This window comes from Orbicella faveolata, unplaced genomic scaffold (assembly GCF_042242905.1).
Source record: "Orbicella faveolata isolate gen_17 unplaced genomic scaffold, um_ofav_v1 contig_2, whole genome shotgun sequence".
Taxonomy (NCBI): Eukaryota; Metazoa; Cnidaria; class Anthozoa; order Scleractinia; family Merulinidae; genus Orbicella; species Orbicella faveolata.
Window position 1 is genome coordinate 22,370,972 of NW_028301547.1, and position 17,018 is coordinate 22,387,989.

A 17,018-nucleotide genomic window follows, 5' to 3' on the forward strand; every position below is an offset into this window, starting at 1 on the left:
TATATTTGTAGCTTTTGTCCATTGTCTGGAAGAAAATGATCTTTTCCAAACTCATAGATATCTAAATCCTGCTGTTTGTGCTCCTGTAGTCGCCTGTTAATGTCGCTGGAAAGTTCCACATAGACTGATGTACTGAACACTGCTGTATGTTTGTGTGAGGCCTATGCATGGCATAAATACCTTAATTCAGTCCGAGGTGCTTTATCGAGATAATTGTGATAGAATTTCCATATTTTTGGTTTATGAGAAGACGTTGACAAATATTGGAGGCCATCCGAGGGATCATAAAACGGGTGTATGAATAGCTCTGATGTAGACAGTTTTCGCCGTGTTGGTTTTCTGTAATTTTTGTTGTCGCAGTAAAAGTTTTTCTCGATTGTACTTCTGTTTGTGGCCAAAAAAAGACTGAAAAACGACTCTTGTTGAACATTTAATGTCAACCACTGCGGTTGGCTACAGCTGATCTCGTCTATCAATTCAGGAGACATATATCCAAATAAAACGTAGGCTGTATTTGATATCACTGCGAGAAATTTTATCAGTCAGTTAATTGTGGAGCTCATTATTAAAAAGGTATTTCGCTTATTAGCCATTTAACAACATTCTGCTCCGGAGGTTAGAACAGAAATGAATAAACGGAAAAGTAAACAAAGACTCGTCGTTGTTTTTGAATGATGCGAGTTTCATCAGCAACTCGAGTCGGTCAATATTTACCGAACATGCTTCATATTTATTATTATCATTATATGGCTGTGTCTGATAAGGACTGGGAACTTCAGCACTCACAAATTTGATTGGCTGAAATCGATATTGACCGCGGTCTAGATTTTCCCATCTAGACCGGCATCTAGACCGGTTTCATTTTGCGTTGGAAAAATAGCAAACTAAAATTCAAAAATGTTCACCGTTTTCTTTTATTTTCTTCTCATTCATTTATGGAAGTGCCAAAAAGCCTGATGCAAAAAAAAAAAGTAAAAAGGACGAGCAAATTTCGGCAGGTTAAAGTTAAGCTCATCGCAGTTCGCAAGCAGACCAGTTACATTAAACGAATTAAAGTTTTCTTCTTTGCCATATAATAAACATCTTATTAACCGAGCTAAGTCGGTCTGTATGGGAGAATCTTGACCTCGGTCGTGTGCACAGACCTCACTGCGTTCGGTCTGTACTCACGACCTCGGTCAAGATTCTCCCATACAGACCTCCTGCTCGGTTAATAAGAGCTAAATCACGTTCACTTTCGCTGTCATATTTGAACAAGGAATGAGCCAAATCTATTTAGCGAAATTCTGGAAGCAAACCTGAGATGTTGCTGATGCTCGGTTAAAGGAGACTTTGAATACAGAGAGCAAGTTCTTACACCACAATCAGCTATCCATAAACAATCTCAAGCAAGCTGGACTTGAGAATAAAACGAGCATGATTGCATAACTACTGCTGGACTACCTCGCTTAGGTTTTCACCTGTTCATTGATCGCGGTCTTTATTTTCTGTTGCGTGTGAAGGAATGGTTTGAACAACCAACTCTGACAATGCAGTACTAGGTTAGAACAGGTGTGTCCAACAGTTCTTGTACATGAAAGGATCGTCTGAGAATTCTCGGCTACTATATGTCAGAAACAAAACTTTCGGAGACTGAATAGGAAAATACGAGAAAAGGCTTATCCATTTAAGTTCGTTATTATTTTCTCCCGATGTGAGGACCAAAGAACTTGCATTTAGAACCACACCCAATTTGTACCTTATCACTGCTGTCCACAGAGATAGACTTCAAATTTCTTTAACCTTTCTTTATAATTGTGATTAGCATTCATAGAACTCTATGCGATTTTGTGGATACAGGGACACCACTCAAGATGTAATAGAAACCAAGATTTTACCCAAACATCACGCGAAAAACTTGAATAATAAATTTCACAAGGTCCAATAACTCAGAGCTTGTCGAACAAGCAAACAACGGGAGTAAAGAAATTCCCACTCTAAAATTTTCTCTGTGAAAAAAACTTTAATCCATGACCACTGTACTAAATTCATTAATAATAAAATTTTACTCAGAACACAAATGAGCATCTGGATACAAGGTGGAAGCAAGGAAAATCAGGACTAATCAGCTTCAGATCATTAGTTTATTGCACAAAACTGATTTTAAATTTCTCTGTTTATATCCTTGTGAAATCAGCGCAATAAAAGTAATAAAATACAAAACAAGAACCGATTTAAACAGTTATTAAATTTCAAAATTTAAAAGACAACTTTTGAGGTCTACTTGACTCACAATCTACACTAAACCAGCTAACTAAACGAGCTTAACAAGCGGAGGTACTCCTTGCCGATACGATATTCAGTCAACGACAAAGTTCAACTACGAAAGGTACTTTAATACAGCTTACTTTACAGATCTCTATTCCTTGCCTTCTCTGTGACTTTCTGTCTCTTCTGAACTATCTTTTTCAGATAATCACATTCAGTTATACTCTCTTCTAGGTTAACGTTCACTAACTTGTTAAGCCTTCTTATAAAATCTCATCTTACAATTACCGGCTAGTCCATATATGTTCACACATGCAAATATACCAAGTTTTTTCATTATGACTTAGCCTAACACTATCCAATACATGATTTGCTGACGGCCACTTATGTTAAGTTAAATATAATTAAGAAAATATTTACCAGTAAAGATTATGGGTTAAATCGAATAAAAACATAGTAAAATCACGACTTGGGTCTTAACTTTTCTGCGAAACTGTAAACAAAAGACAGCGCCCAGTTTGACATACAAATCCTGAACTAAAAACGGATTGATATATCTACAGGATACATCAAAACTTTAATTCCTTGAGTTCGTCAGGTAATGAATTTTCTGGCAATTGAAGGATCAAATAAAAGCACATTCATAACTATAAATTGTCAAGACAGAGCCACGATGTGCCATGACGGACAGTACAAAACATATCAGTTCCATTATTAACAACTAAAGATCACGTAGAAAACCTAAAACCCAAAAGTTGTCCACAGTAACTAGAAGCAAATAATAAATGGGCGCTCCCTATGGTTCAGTCGAATAGTTAAAACATATAGCTATTGATTTAATCTATTCGTTTTTCGTAATAACACTGTCACAATATGATTACAGTTAATTATGCACAAAATACGAAAACGTGAAAAATGACATGGTAATTAATACCATAACTTCTAGCAACTTCTATGATTATCGAACATTCTTCGTAGGACTCAAATTAGACATATCACTATAGCGAATTATTCCAATTAATCTTTTACATTGCACTTAATCCTTAGTGGAACGTAGTTACATGTGTCTCCATGTTTTAAGTTATAACGTGGCCAGTAACCGAGTTTGTCATACATACAATTAAGGTATTTTCCCTCTAGACATTTGCTATTTTCTACCTCTACCCATTTTATGAACAAGTTTATCCCGCCATTTTGGGCGAATTGGTCTTTCACAAACTTGTCAATTGCCTGCAGGTTTTGCGATTTATGCTGCTGGAGCCGCGTACGAATGTGGATGGACTGTCCCACGTATATGACCGGCTCAGGACCTGGTAGAAAGCCTATCGCATAGATGCCTTCAGATTGTGGCGCTTCAGCAAGGTCAGTTGCATAGGATCTCCACGCTTTTTTGATAAGACGTTGACAAACATTAGAAGCCGACATCTGAGGAATAAACAGAACGTCCGCATTAATAACTGTATTGTGTTTTGTGCTGAATTAAAGGCAAAGAGTTTGGCTGGAAGCCACAGCGAAACGTAGCCTAATATTTTTCATCTCAGAACACTCATGCAGCCTGTTAATTTTCCTACATCTATGAATTTAGGAAACTGGGAACTTTATCAGACGTGTTCATGGGAAGTAGTGGTGTTTAGCGAATTGCGAGCGCCTTTGAAACTCCCACCGGAAGTCCTCGTCGAACTTCACGTGCACCAATTGCTTGCTTTTTTACTGAACACGTGACATATACATGATTTTGCACAATATTACATTATCGTCGCCATATGTAACATTACTACCTTTTAATGATTTCATTTAAACGTTCATGAAATTAAAAGCACAATCCCTGACACTGTTTGGGTTTTGTATTGAGATCAAAACATCCTACACCTTAATAATTCGGAATAGACGTCACTGCTTCACTCAAGACATGCATGATCACGACAAAATTGTTCTCACCTTCGACAAAATTTCTGCGGTCTCTTGGCAAGCGAGGAAAGGCTGTTTTGATTTCTAGAAAGAGAAATGAATACTGTTTGCATAAACAAGTCACCGCAAGCCGACAGTCTGAGAAATGTAATTAATAGAAGTAAACGTCCCTGACATCATCACATTGATATTTCACGAATAAGATGTTTGACTTCATTTAGGTCGTCCGTGGCACGCGATTGTAGATATCGGCCTTTTCAATTGACAGATTATAATTTGGCATTATCTGTGGAAATAAGGTGTTCTGCTGAGAATAAACGAAGGATGAATTCGAATCAAAAAACTATAACTGACCTCTCTCAAAGCAGAGTTGATTTGAATTTCGCGCCTCTTGCTTCCCAACTAAATAGAATTGACGACGTCACAACTTTCCGTTCAATAAGAAAAGAATTTTAAATTTTAAATTCTAAAACCTGATTGGCTGATCAGCACAGGGATATTTCCCCACCTGTCTAGGTTTCTTTTATTAGCTATAAACAAAGTAAAGGGATTTTTCCCTTCTGATGTGTTGTAATAATAAACACGATGCCGGTTTCTGCGGGCTGTTTTTGACAAATTCTTTTAACACAAAGAAAGGGACTTTTATTTCCCTCCAAAACCGTGCTGGCTGGCTTGGCACATATTCTAGAATATATGTAATTTCTCTAATGTCTACTACCTAAAATTGAACGTTTTAGAAAATACAGACGAATCAAATATTTGTTCGCCATTCTTTTTTTGTTTAAAAAAAAAAAAAAACAGCATTGCATTCATACCTGCGTGAGTTCTGGCAGAATGCCCTGTTCCTGCTTTCTTTTCTAGGAAATGGTCACAGTGTGTGATTTCCTAGAAATCCTAAATTTGTGCATTTTGACTTCTTTTGCTGAGTCAAAATCAATATAACGACCCAGAATGTTCCATTCATCCAATTTTGTATTCGGACAGAGTTTATCACATTTCCACGCAAGTGGAAGAAACCTTCATCAGGATGAAGGTCGCATGGACGAAGAATAAACGTGAGTACAAACGATTGCATTTTCTTTTGAAAAAATTTCTTTCTGTTTAGGTTTTGTATCATCTCACAATTTCATAATACAATATACCGGACAGTCCAGCCTCACCAAGCGGCGAACGGAGTTTTAATATTTTATGGTTATTTCATGAATACTTAAAGGAAAAGAAGAACTTTGTTCTTACCTACGCTTGAGTTTCAGGGGCCTTTCGATGGGTAATCAGGAAGACGTTTTGGTGTCTCAGCTATAGGCAAAGAAAGAAAACACGGTTTACAAATCATAACAAGTCACTTCACACAGTACACATAAGTCACGCATGTAAATATTTTCGGCTCAGATGAAATACCTTTCATTTTTGCAAACATAATACATATTGTAATTTTTATGGATATTATTCTGTGAGAGATGACTCCGTGAGCCAGAGCACGATTATTTTCTAAAATATCGAGATTTTATAGTGTCGCCAAGCTCGCAAAAATTCTTCAACTACAAAGCCAAAATAATACATGAAATTGCTTGATATTTCTTAACGTAGATCTATTAGTCTAAGGAGAATTAAATGAGACTTTTCGTAAAAATTCTATAAGAATTTAAGACTGCCAGGTATCTGAGTTTTTGAAAGTACTTCTCGGCTGCCGTAGCTTTTGCACTGAACACTAAGATCGCTCGTGACACACGAATTGCTATGATCGCGGATATCGGGCTAGATAATTCGCCCTGTTTTAGGAAATAAACTGTTTAATGAAAATACGGACGGAAAAGAAGCCAACTCACCTCTCTTAATATGCGCAGTTCCAGCGATCTTGTGAACAGAATGTTTTCCTGGATTTGAATTTAGCGCCTCTTCTCTCGAGTTAAAATAGACTCCATGATGTCATGTCTATTTCAGTTTATGCCGACTTTCTGACCAATTAGAAAACACTTCTTGTTATATTCCAAAATCTGATTGGTCGATCAGCAAAGGGATATTTCCCTGACTGCTTAATTCAAAAGCTTAATTCAATAAGTATACATGTAATCAAAATAAAGGACTTTTTCCTCATAAACGTCTTTATTTGTCAGGATCCTACATTTGTGTATAATTGTGGTTATATGATGTAATTTCTGCAGGTTGTTTTTATATGAAGTGAATGGGACTTTCCCTCCGAAACCCCAATGCGCTGGATTAATTAGCACATTCTTTTGGAATGATGTAATGCATGGTACCGAAAATACAGATGACTCAAACATTTGTTTACCATTCTAAAAGTTACATTGCATTCATTTTTGTTGGATTCTGGCAGAGTGCCCTGTTCATGCCTACCTTTCTAGGAAATGGTCACAGTGTGTGATTTCTTAGACCTTTTTAATGTGTGCATACTGACCTTTTTCGCTGAGTTCGAGCTGAGTCAAGAACCTGAAGAACCAACTCATGCAGAGTTTTAATACATTTATAAAATCCAAAGTCCTGTACCCAAAGAGCACAAAATGATTAAAAAGAGGAAAAAAGCGCGCGTAACATAAACTATATATTATAGTTTAAATATAAGTAGGAAACAAATTATTATGGGAAAATTACGTCAATCCCAAACTGTGTGCTAAGCTGGCACTTTAGATTTTCGAGGGAAAAGTCCCTTCTTCTGCGATAAAAAAATTTGACAAAGAAACAACCTGAAGATATTGCATCATATGCAAATAGTACCAAATACAAGCAAATATTGAGCGGTTTGTTTAGGGAAAAGTCCCTTGACTTGCTAACAGCTATCAAATGAAAACTAAAGAGGCTGGGAAAGAACCCTTCACAGATTGACCAATCAGATGTTAGAATCTCAAGAATGAGGTTTTCTCATTGGTTAGAAAGAAGAGATAAACATGAGGTCATGCGGACTATAAATTCCTGAGCCTCTAACGCGCCAAGTTCAAATCAACAAACATTAATCCACAAGATAGAAATAAAGTCCTTTGAGAGAGCTCCAGGTAAGTTTTTTTCTTGATTTTTTTGGTGTCTTTCGAAAGGACTTTCCAATTCATTTTAATGGTCACAAGAAATTATTCTGACCTTGTTGAAATATTGCAATATTGAGGTCAAAGTCAGTCGTTATCTGATGTCAGTTGCACTCACAAACATTGAGAATGTATGTAAGGGCCATGAAACGATGTTTCATTGAAATTAATCGCAACTGAATGTGTAACCGAATCGAACTATGCCCTTGTTTGATCACAGTAGGAAAAGTGTGTGCTATGAGATAGGTTTGTGTGTGTGTGAAATTCGATAGAGGAAATTTCGCTTTCCATCGTAAAGTTGGAAATAAAGTGACTAAAAGTGTTAGAGGCCTCACCTGTTGTCTGTTTCTAGGGTTTTATTGCTCCAGGGAGGCTCCTGGAGGCCTTTATGGAAGTGTTTCTTCTTGACGGCCGGAGCACGGCTACCATAGCGTGCTGAAATGAAGTGAAAACATTCCGGAGATTTTGGCGGCTTCGACCGTTGAAGGAAACTTTGTCCAAAAGGGCCTCCGAAAGCCCCCTCAGAAGCGACAACTCAGTGGCACTTTATAACCAAACGAAGTGATGTTTCATTTATGCCAACATGTTTTCTTTCGGCTGCTTACAGTGTCAAATATAGAAGCTCCAGTTTCGGCCACCGAAAACTGCCTCCAGGTCAAGTAAGCCACAAAAGGTAAAGACAGATATCACTCTTCTTTTCATATGAGTTCTAACTGCCGAGTTTGAATTCGCGACTGATTCACTGAAAAGCTGTCTGTATTACATCTTTAGTATGGTCGAGCGACGCAAAATCATTGCTAAAATTCAGTATGATCTTGAATCGGTCGAGAAGTATGATTTCTTAGAACCTGCTTTGTCATGAGTGAAATTATCTTTCTTGGAAAGAAAGAGTCACGCATGATTATCAAAGTGACGTGAAGTTCGTCCTAGGGTCTTCGATGACAACGCTGAGAGGACCACAGAGGTGGAAGACTGCAACCTCGTTCCCAGGGCTTTTCCCTTCAAAGGGAAAAGCTCTGGGAACGAGGTTGGAAAGAGTGGGCCTGAGTTTTAGTGATTTCGGCAATTTTTCGCTTCTCGCTTAAAAAGTAAATTTCTTGTTTGCTTTCCTCTATGTTTCAACGATTTTTCGAGCTGTCAATCGATTCATTAATTATTAAATTATCAATCCATCGAATGGTGTTAATTAATTAATTAATCAATCTACTCTCTGATTGCGAAAATTACCTCATTGCGAGTGGTTGGCCTGCAGATTTGAACGTTATTTTTTAACTTGCACTACAATGCCGTGCGCGCATTCGTAATTTTCGGAGTCGTATAATAAATTAGTTATCGTATGAAAGCTCGAGCATTTTTGAGAATTTTTCTCTACTCGTGATGAATTGAAAAATCAAAATTCTTTCAAAATCAAGGTCTTCCCAAGTTTTATAGCACCCCTGAATCATTCCTCAAACGAAACACTATAATTTCTATTTGAAATAGCTGCTTGTTGTTGAGATGTCCCTTCATCCACGAAATCCTATAACGATTTATCCGAGCCCAACCACAGTTATTCCAAAAAAACGGTGCTTTTATTCGACTCGAACGAAAAAGAACAAAATATATACAAGTGCAATGAGAGGTCTCTGTTCTTTGAAAACCTAAATTGGTTCACATATAAGTCAGCCCGGATATTGTGGCATTGCATATGAATGGGTTTATGTCATATATTATGTCTTTCATCATAATGGTGACGAATGGTTCGCTCTCATTCACTTTCATTGCGGTATTTCCTTAATTGATAAAGGAATCAGTAAATTATCAATGCCCAAACGCCGTGTATTTTATTGTAGACAAGCGAACACGGTGCAAACTGCATATTTTTAAATATTTAGTTTATTTACTTATCTATTTTAAATCTTTAAAAAAAAATACTAAACACGGTACGCACGTTTTTTGAACCCACAGATGGTCTCTAATATTTGTCAACGCTTAATCAATAAAGTCTGGAGATCGTACGCCAGTGATCTCGACAAAGCACCTCATGCTGAAGGCATTTATACCATAGGCTACGAGGATCCAGATGGCGAGGTTGAGTACATCTATCTGGGGCATTCCAACGACATTCGGAGGCGACTAAAGGAGCACAAGCGACAGGATTTGGATATCGATGAGTTTGTAAAAGATGAATTCCGTCTAAACAATGGGCAAGAGCTGAGAATTAAATGGGTAGAGGAGAAAGATAGCGAATGTGTTGAAGGAGAATACCTCGATTGTATGCATAAAAAACTCGGTTATTGGCCAGAGTATAACAAAAAGCGTGGAAACGAATGTGAATAGGTCTCCCTAAGATCTATTAAATGTACTGAAGGCATACATGTGAGATGTAGCTTTAATAGTTGAATTTCAAGCGTACATTTATGAAAACTATTCATGATTCTTATTAGAGGGTTAGATGTGAGATTTTAATTAATAAACTTGTAACTTCAACCATAACAGACGACTTATGGTAAGCAACTCTCGATTCGCTTTCGACTATTTAGTCCAGTATATACATCATATATCCTCTCATTTGGCAATTTGCTATAGCTCGGTCATTTCCGACATCAAGGATAGCTGCAGCTTAGCTCAGAATCTCCAGTACTGGTTTACTGCGGAAGCTAACAGCGTTAGCGATCTAACCGACTCCATCCACAAAATTTCGATGCAAATCTTTAGGTCAAAACCCGATCATAATTATTTGTAGAACGATTCGCTAGTCCTCCGCCTCGAGAAAAAAAATAAAAATTGTAGTAATTTAAACTCACGTTTATTCCTCGCCCTTGTTACCTTGATCCTGATAAAGGTTTCTTCTACTTGTGTGGAAATGAAACAAGCTCAATACACAGTAACTCTCTCTCCTTGGTATGCAATGAAGTAAGTCAATCAGAAATCAAAATTGCTGAATCTAACCCTGAGAGAACCACTGGGAACTACTGGGTTTTTTTTCGGTTTTTTTTTTTTTTTGCGATCCTCAACAACCTCGTTCAAGGGCCACTCTGGGAATTACCACTCTGTTATTATCACTACTCCTAGATATGCTAATTTGAATTCGTTATGATGAAGCATTTGATTTTTGCAGAGTTATATGGGCTGGACTCATGTAACGACTACTTTGGAGTTATCACCTGATCGTGGTGGAGTGGTTTGCGTGCCCCAGTAACCCCTAGAGCTATGTCGGCGGGTGCCATGTGCACCTGGTAGAGTCACCCACGCCGAACAGGTCGAAGGGTAGGGGCCAGACGAAGAGCTTCCCTGATCCTCCAGGTTGGGGGTTGGGCTGCGGGCTGATAACCCGCTCCTGTAAAAAACATATTATTACCGAAACCAGAAGCAGAATAATTTCAAATGATCTGGGGGACACCGTGGTCACTCTTCACACCATGAGAGGTTCGATGACGCATGGGGGTGAAAGCCAAATGGAGGCCCTTGGGCAGATGAGATCACTAGTCCACCCAAAGAACGTCATGAAGATAGGAAACTGGAACGTGAGAACGCTATACCGGAGTGGAAACATAGCACAGGCATCAAGAGAGATAAAGAAGAGAGGTATTGATATCATGGGAATTAGTGAGACACATTGGACAGGACAAGGAAAAGTAGTACTGGAGGGGGGAGACACTATCATATACTCTGGCAGAGAAGATGACAACCACAGAGGCGGAGTAGGAATACTGATGACCAGATTTGCAGCAAGATCACTCACAGATTGGACACCAATAAGCGACAGGATAATTACTGCCAGGTTCTATTCCAAGCATGTTCAGATGACGATTGTACATGTATATGCACCAACAGAGGATGCAGAAGAGTCTGTAAAGGGCGAATTCTGCGAGAGACTACAGGATGTGTTGAATAACAAAAACTTAGAACATGATGTGCTGGTAATCACAGGTGATATGAACGCAAAGGTCGGTGAAGACAACCGAGGTTATGAGAGAATCATGGGTAGACATGGCATTGGGAGAATGAACGACAATGGAGAAAGACTTTGCGAATTTTGTGATATGAATGAACTGATAATAACAAGAACGTGGTTTCCACATAGAGATATTCACAAAGCCACCTGGGTATCACCGGATGGAAAAACAAGAAATCAAATAGACCATGTGCTGATAAACAAGAAGTTTCGTAACTCAGTAATTGACAGCAGAGTCTATAGATCAGCAGGCATTGGAAGCGATCACCATCTTGTATGCACGAAAGTGAAGCTAAGACTAAGAAAACAACAACCCAAAGAACAGGGAAGTATAAGGTCAAGGTATGACACCAACAAGTTGAAAGAAAAGAACGTTTTGGAAACCTTTATGATCACTTTGCAGAATAGATATCAGGCATTGGAAGAGGAGTCACCGGATGGAGAGGAAGAGGACGAGATAGAAAAGGAGTTTCATATAATGGAAGAAGCATACACGAAGACAGCAGATGAAGTATTAGGCGGTCCTAGGAAGAAAAGAAAGCCATGGATAACAGAAGAATCGTGGGCGCTTGTTGACCAAAGAATAGAGATAAACAAGAAGATTCTAAGCACTCGTTCAGAGAGGATCAAGAAACGACTAAGAACAGAATACAAGGAAAAGAGTAAAGAAGTTCAGAGGAACATAAGGAGTGATAAAAGGAAGTGAATGGATGGCATCGCAAGTGAGGCAGAGGATGCTGCAAGAAAACAAGAAATGAGAACATTATACGGATTGACGAAAGTGCTATGCAATGAAAGACCTAAGAGCAGCACAGCCATCCTTGATAAGAGCGGTAACCTCCTGAACGGAAAGAAAGAAAAGCAAGCAAGATGGACAGAGCATTTTAGAGAAGTACTGAACAGAGAAGAACCAACAGATCCTATAACAATGGAAGATGAATGTGAGTTCGAGCTAGACGAATTGATTGAAGGAATCGCGAGCACTGAACCAACAATCGGCGAGGTAAAAGCAGCAATTGAGCGTTTAAAGAATGGGAAATCTCCAGGCATCGACTCCATCACGGCTGAATTGTTAAAGGCGCACAAGGAATTCTCGGCAACGAAAGTGCATCAGCTACTGGAGAAAGTATGGAAACATGAAAAGATCCCGGACAAATGGAAAAGAGGATTGATCATCAAATTGCCAAAGAAGGGAAACCTCAAAGAATGTAAGATCTGGAGGGGAATTACTCTACTTTCAGTAGTCGCAAAATACTTGGACGGATCGTGATTGATCGAATACAGAATGGAGTTGATATCAGACTGAGGAACGAGCAAGCAGTGTATAGAAAAGGCAGGGGAACAACAGAACAGATTTTCATATGAAGGAACATCATTGAACAAGCAAACGAGTGGCAGGCAAGCTTATATATTAACTTCATAGACTTTGAAAAAGCATTTGATTCCATCCACCGTGAAAGTCTATGGTTAATTATGCGGAAATATGGAATCCCGGACAAGATAGTAAGGATGGTAAAAGTGTTCTATGAAGACTTCAATTGTGCTGTAGAAGATCAGGCAGAAGCATGTGAGTGGTTCCACATCAAAACAGGCGTCAAGCAAGGATGCAATATGTCTGGATTTCTATTCTTGATAGCCATGGATTGGATTATGAGAAGGACTGTAGGAAAAGGAGAAAACGGAATCAGGTGCAACTTTACATCTAAACTCGATGATCGAGATTTTGCAGATGACGTGGCGCTTTTGTCTTCTACTAAACAGCATGTACAGAACAAGACTACTAAAATGAATGAGGAGGCAAGACGGGTCGGGCTGAAAATCAACAAAGGAAAGACAAAGGTGATGAGGATCAACGGGAAGAGTGGTCAGGAGAAGGTTGCAGTAGATGGGCAAGATATCGGCGAAATTGAGGAGTTTAATTATCTAGGAGCTACCATTTGTAAGGAGGGAGGAGGAATGAAAGATCTGAAAAACAGGCTGTCCAAGGTGAGAGGCGCATTTGCCAGACTCAAAAGAATATGGAACTCAAGGAACACCATGAAGAGGACCAAGCTTAGACTGTTTAAAACCTTAGTTGAACCGGTGCTACTGTATGGATGTGAGACATGGAAGATAAACATGGGAGATGACCAACGAATAGATGTGTTTCACAACAAATGCCTCAGGAGAATTCTCAAAATAAAATGGCAAGATCACGTTACCACTAGAGAGCTCCTTGAGAAGGCAGAGACGAAGTTCCTTAGTGAAGAGGTTAAGAGGAGAAGATGGAAGATGATAGGGCATGTGGATCTGGAGCTGCTTGCTCAGTATTGTATATGGATTTCACATGAGTATAATAACATAAGATTAAATAGGATCGAGGTTACATAGAAGAAGTCGAATAAAAGTGAGTTTACGATCGACGCGATAACATTTTCATGTTGAGCCGGCAGTTGCGAATCATTTCTTTACCGCGGTGTAACAGCTAACAACTCAGTGGCGGATCTAGGGGAGGGGCTCGGGTCCCCGTCTTCCACCCCCTTATTTTGGGTAAAAAAAAAGGGGGCAGGGCAGGCACTTCAACATATAATACATGACCTTCGCTCCTTAATGTATATCTAAAACAGGGATTTCGTGAGTGTGGCGAAATCGAGTAATGACGGTTGGCTTTGTCAGTAAACTAGGATTCTATTCCGGCTGTGCACTAACAACGCTGTTTTAGGGGCAGGGGTGGTGGGGGGGGGGGGGTGAGCGTCTAGCCTAACGAGCGAAGGTACCATGTTTCAAGTTATTCAACGACAAAGTTCAACTAGTAATATAAAGCTACTTTATAGAGCTTACTCAACAAAATACTTTCTTCTAAGTTAACGTTCACTAATCTGATTGCTAATATTAGATTATATGTCCTTGAAGTTTTAATCACATGCGCCCCTAACAAATAATGACTTATATTAAGGCGGGGGTTAACCGAAAATTCTGTAAAAAAAAAAAAAAATTCGAAGTTTAGTTTTCACCGGAATTTGAATCTTAAGGTAAAATTTAATCTGAGAATTTTTGTTACTGTAAGTTCAAAGCTCGTTTACTAAAAACGAGTTATTTTTGTCTTTGAGAAAAGATATTTTGAGAAGGATTTCTCAAATTGAGCTGAACTTGTCGGAATTTGTTGTTCTGAGTAAGTTTTGTGTTTTATGCAGAGAGCTTTTCCATCCAGTGCATATTGTCGAAGTTATGCATTGAAACGTATGCTGGATTTTCTGTATCAGATTTAACTGGTCACCATTTCATGTGTTTTCAACTAAACAAAAATCTCTCTGCTCAAAACAGTAAGCTAAAAAAAACAGTAAGCTAAAAAAATCAAAAAATATTCACTTTGATCAATTCTTGTAGGAGTTATCTTTTCTCAAGTAAACCCTGGCATTCCCCAGTAGATGACAGATTTAATCAGCCGGAGTCAGGTTGCAATACAGTTCTAGGGTACAAATATATATTTTTTTCATAATTTTTGGTCTTTAAACGTTCTAAAAATGTAACTTTGCCATGGTTTGGAATTGAATCTCACCACGAGAAAAGTTTGAAAAAATGGTGTGTTTTTAGGTTAATCCCCACCTTAAAAGATTGTTATGTAGTTATCGCGTTATTTTTGTTGCCATCCAAGCCTTTTCACCATGACTAACCCTATCCCTAAAATCATCCTATACATCATCTGCTGACAGGTACTAACGTTAAGTATTACAAGAAACTATTTACCGGTAAATATTATGGGTTAAATCGAATAAATACATAATAAAATCACGACTTGGGTCTTAACTTTTCTACGAAACTGTAAACAAAACACAGCGCTCAGTTAATTTTTGACATACATGTACAAATCCTGAACTAAAAATGGATTGATATATCTACAGGGTACATCAGAACTTGAATTCCTTGAGCTCGTCAGGTAATGAATTTTCTGGCAATTGAAGGATCAAATAAAAGCACAGTCATAACTATAAATTGTCAAGACAGAGCCACGATGTCCCGTGATGGACAGTACAAAACATATCAGTTCCATTATTAGTAACTAAAGACCACGTAAAAAACCTAAAACCCAAGAAATTGTCCCAAGTAACTAAAAGCAAATAACAAATGAGTGCTGCCTATGCCTCAGTCGAGTAGCTACAGAGATATCGTTTAAATTTTAAGTCCTACATATAAGGTGCATAATCAATTAACAGAACTAATGTTTGACGTGTTTGATTATCATAGAGGTTTCTAGAACAAGTCAGTGACCAACACGATAGCATATGCTTCTTTGGTCACTGAGCACATTTTGTTTTGGTTTTATTATTATTATATTTTCCTTATCTTAATTAATGAATTTTTTGTAATAGTGTGCGATAGTGAAATATGTCTGTAAATAGTGTCAATTAATAAAAATCTGAAAATCTAAAATCTGAATCTAGAAGTTATGGCATTAATAACTGTCTTTAAGAGATAATTTTGTGACAGTGTTATCACGAACAACGAATAGATGACAGGCATACTAGACATATTTTATAGCGAATTATTTCCGAACCACCTTGTCATTTACATTGCACCTCATCCTTAGTGGGACTTAACATGTGTTTCCACGTCTTAAGTTATAACGCGGCCATTAACGAGTTTGTTATACATACAATTAAGGTATTTTCCCTCTTGACATTTGCAATTTTCTTCCTCTACCCATTTTATTGCCAAGTTTTTCCTGCCATCTAGGGCGAACTGGCCTTTCACAAACTGGGCCATTGCCAGATTTTGACATTTATGCTCCTAGAGCCGCCTGTGTATGTTGTTGATCTGTCCCACGTACATTGTTTCGACGACACCTGGTGGGACGGGCTGCAAGAAACCTATCGCATAAATGCCTGCAGATTGTGGTGCATTAGCAAGGTCAGTGGCATAGGTTTTCCACACTTCATTGATTAGACATTGGCAAATATTGGAAGCCGGCATCTGAGGGATAAACAAACCGTCCGTATTAGTAACTGTAAGGTGGTTTGCGCCACTTGAAAACACTTTACTAAGGAAGTGGCTGTCTCAGTTACTGCCTGATGTTCGTCTCCCGGCTATCGCCGGGCGATAACCGGGGTCAGGCTGCCCATGGGCTTTTTATCGCAGGGGGGTTAGAGAGCTTCGAGAGTCCTTCACGGACCAGAAGCCAAATTTTAAACTCTAAATTCGAGGAATAGCTACCGTAGCTACTAGCAGGCGCCAGACGGCCTTAACCCAGGGGGTGGGGTGAGCCAAAAGATTTTTGGGCTAAAAACTGGTCATTTCCTTTCCAGGAACGCCTGGCCGAGTGTAAATGTGCATGGCTATAGGGAGCAACAGCTAGCCACTTGCACAGAAGCAAGGTGGCTGTGAATGCTGTCCGATGACAGTTTACCTTTGATTGATTCGTTGATTGGTTTACTGACTGACTGACTGACTGGCTGGCGGGCTGATTGATTGATTCATTTTTGATTGATTCATTGATTCATTGGTTGATTCATTGATTCATTGGTTGGTTGATTGATTGATTGATTGATTGATTGATTGATTGATTGATTGATTGATTGGTTGGTTGGTTGGTTGGTTGGTTGATTGATTGATTGATTGATTGAAAAAGTCTCCGAGTTTTTTGGAAAAGCTCAAGCTTGTGTGACACAGTTTTGATAAATCCAGGCATGCTATGGAGAGCTTAAGGTAATTCCAACGAAATAGAACTCACAATAGTTTTTCTTTCAAACTTTGCCTGTTGGCTGCTTATATCAAGAGAACTTAAAATATGAAATAAAAAGGGGGGTCTCCATATTCGTTTAGGAGCAGGACCTCCTTCAATAAACCCCATAATTCCTGAAATTATCTGCTTTCAGAAACTTTCATATTTGAACCATTCACCTCACGCATTAAGA

General features: G+C 38.6%; 3 protein-coding genes and 1 long non-coding RNA gene across 9 annotated transcripts in view; 3 read left to right on the forward strand and 1 right to left on the reverse strand.

The window, feature by feature from the left end:
* Positions 1 to 9,665, forward strand: part of LOC110040903 (uncharacterized) — a 155,730-nt gene extending 146,065 nt beyond the window's left edge. For 2 of the 6 annotated variants that reach the window (XM_089290329.1, XM_089290328.1), the window contains exons 2-3: positions 3,484 to 3,609; positions 9,138 to 9,665. In XM_089290329.1, coding sequence (XP_089146455.1) covers positions 9,138 to 9,509 — 372 coding nt within the window. In that variant the 5' untranslated portion in view covers positions 3,484 to 3,609 and the 3' untranslated portion in view covers positions 9,510 to 9,665. Of the gene's footprint in view, positions 1 to 1,656; positions 3,610 to 5,098; positions 5,211 to 7,095; positions 7,164 to 7,797; positions 7,864 to 9,137 lie in introns of those variants that run through there. The other 4 variants (XM_089290326.1, XM_089290325.1, XM_089290327.1 and 1 more) reach the window with 4 other exon arrangements.
* On the reverse strand, positions 2,105 to 6,959 carry LOC149112454 (uncharacterized). The gene is made up of 4 exons (XR_016207458.1): positions 5,982 to 6,959; positions 5,392 to 5,451; positions 4,186 to 4,239; positions 2,105 to 3,672 (listed from the first exon to the last, which is right to left on the reverse strand). It is a non-coding gene; the product is annotated as an uncharacterized LOC149112454 (long non-coding RNA).
* A 938-nt stretch (positions 9,666 to 10,603) lies between the features above and the next one.
* On the forward strand, positions 10,604 to 11,833 carry LOC149112455 (protein CFDP2-like). Its single transcript, XM_089289331.1, has one exon. The coding sequence runs from the start codon at positions 10,604 to 10,606 to the stop codon at positions 11,831 to 11,833; it is 1,230 nt and encodes a 409-aa protein (XP_089145457.1).
* On the forward strand, positions 11,834 to 12,397 carry LOC149112456 (uncharacterized). Its single transcript, XM_089289332.1, has one exon. It carries the CDS (start codon positions 11,834 to 11,836, stop codon positions 12,395 to 12,397), a length of 564 nt encoding a protein of 187 aa, XP_089145458.1.
* The last annotated feature ends 4,621 nt before the right edge of the window (positions 12,398 to 17,018 follow it).

Excerpts from the sequence above, each read along its gene's own strand:
- LOC149112456 (XM_089289332.1), top strand. The coding sequence starts at position 11,834 with ATGGATGGCATCGCAAGTGAGGCAGAGGATGCTGCAAGAAAACAAGAA.
- LOC149112455 (XM_089289331.1), top strand. The coding sequence starts at position 10,604 with ATGACGCATGGGGGTGAAAGCCAAATGGAGGCCCTTGGGCAGATGAGA.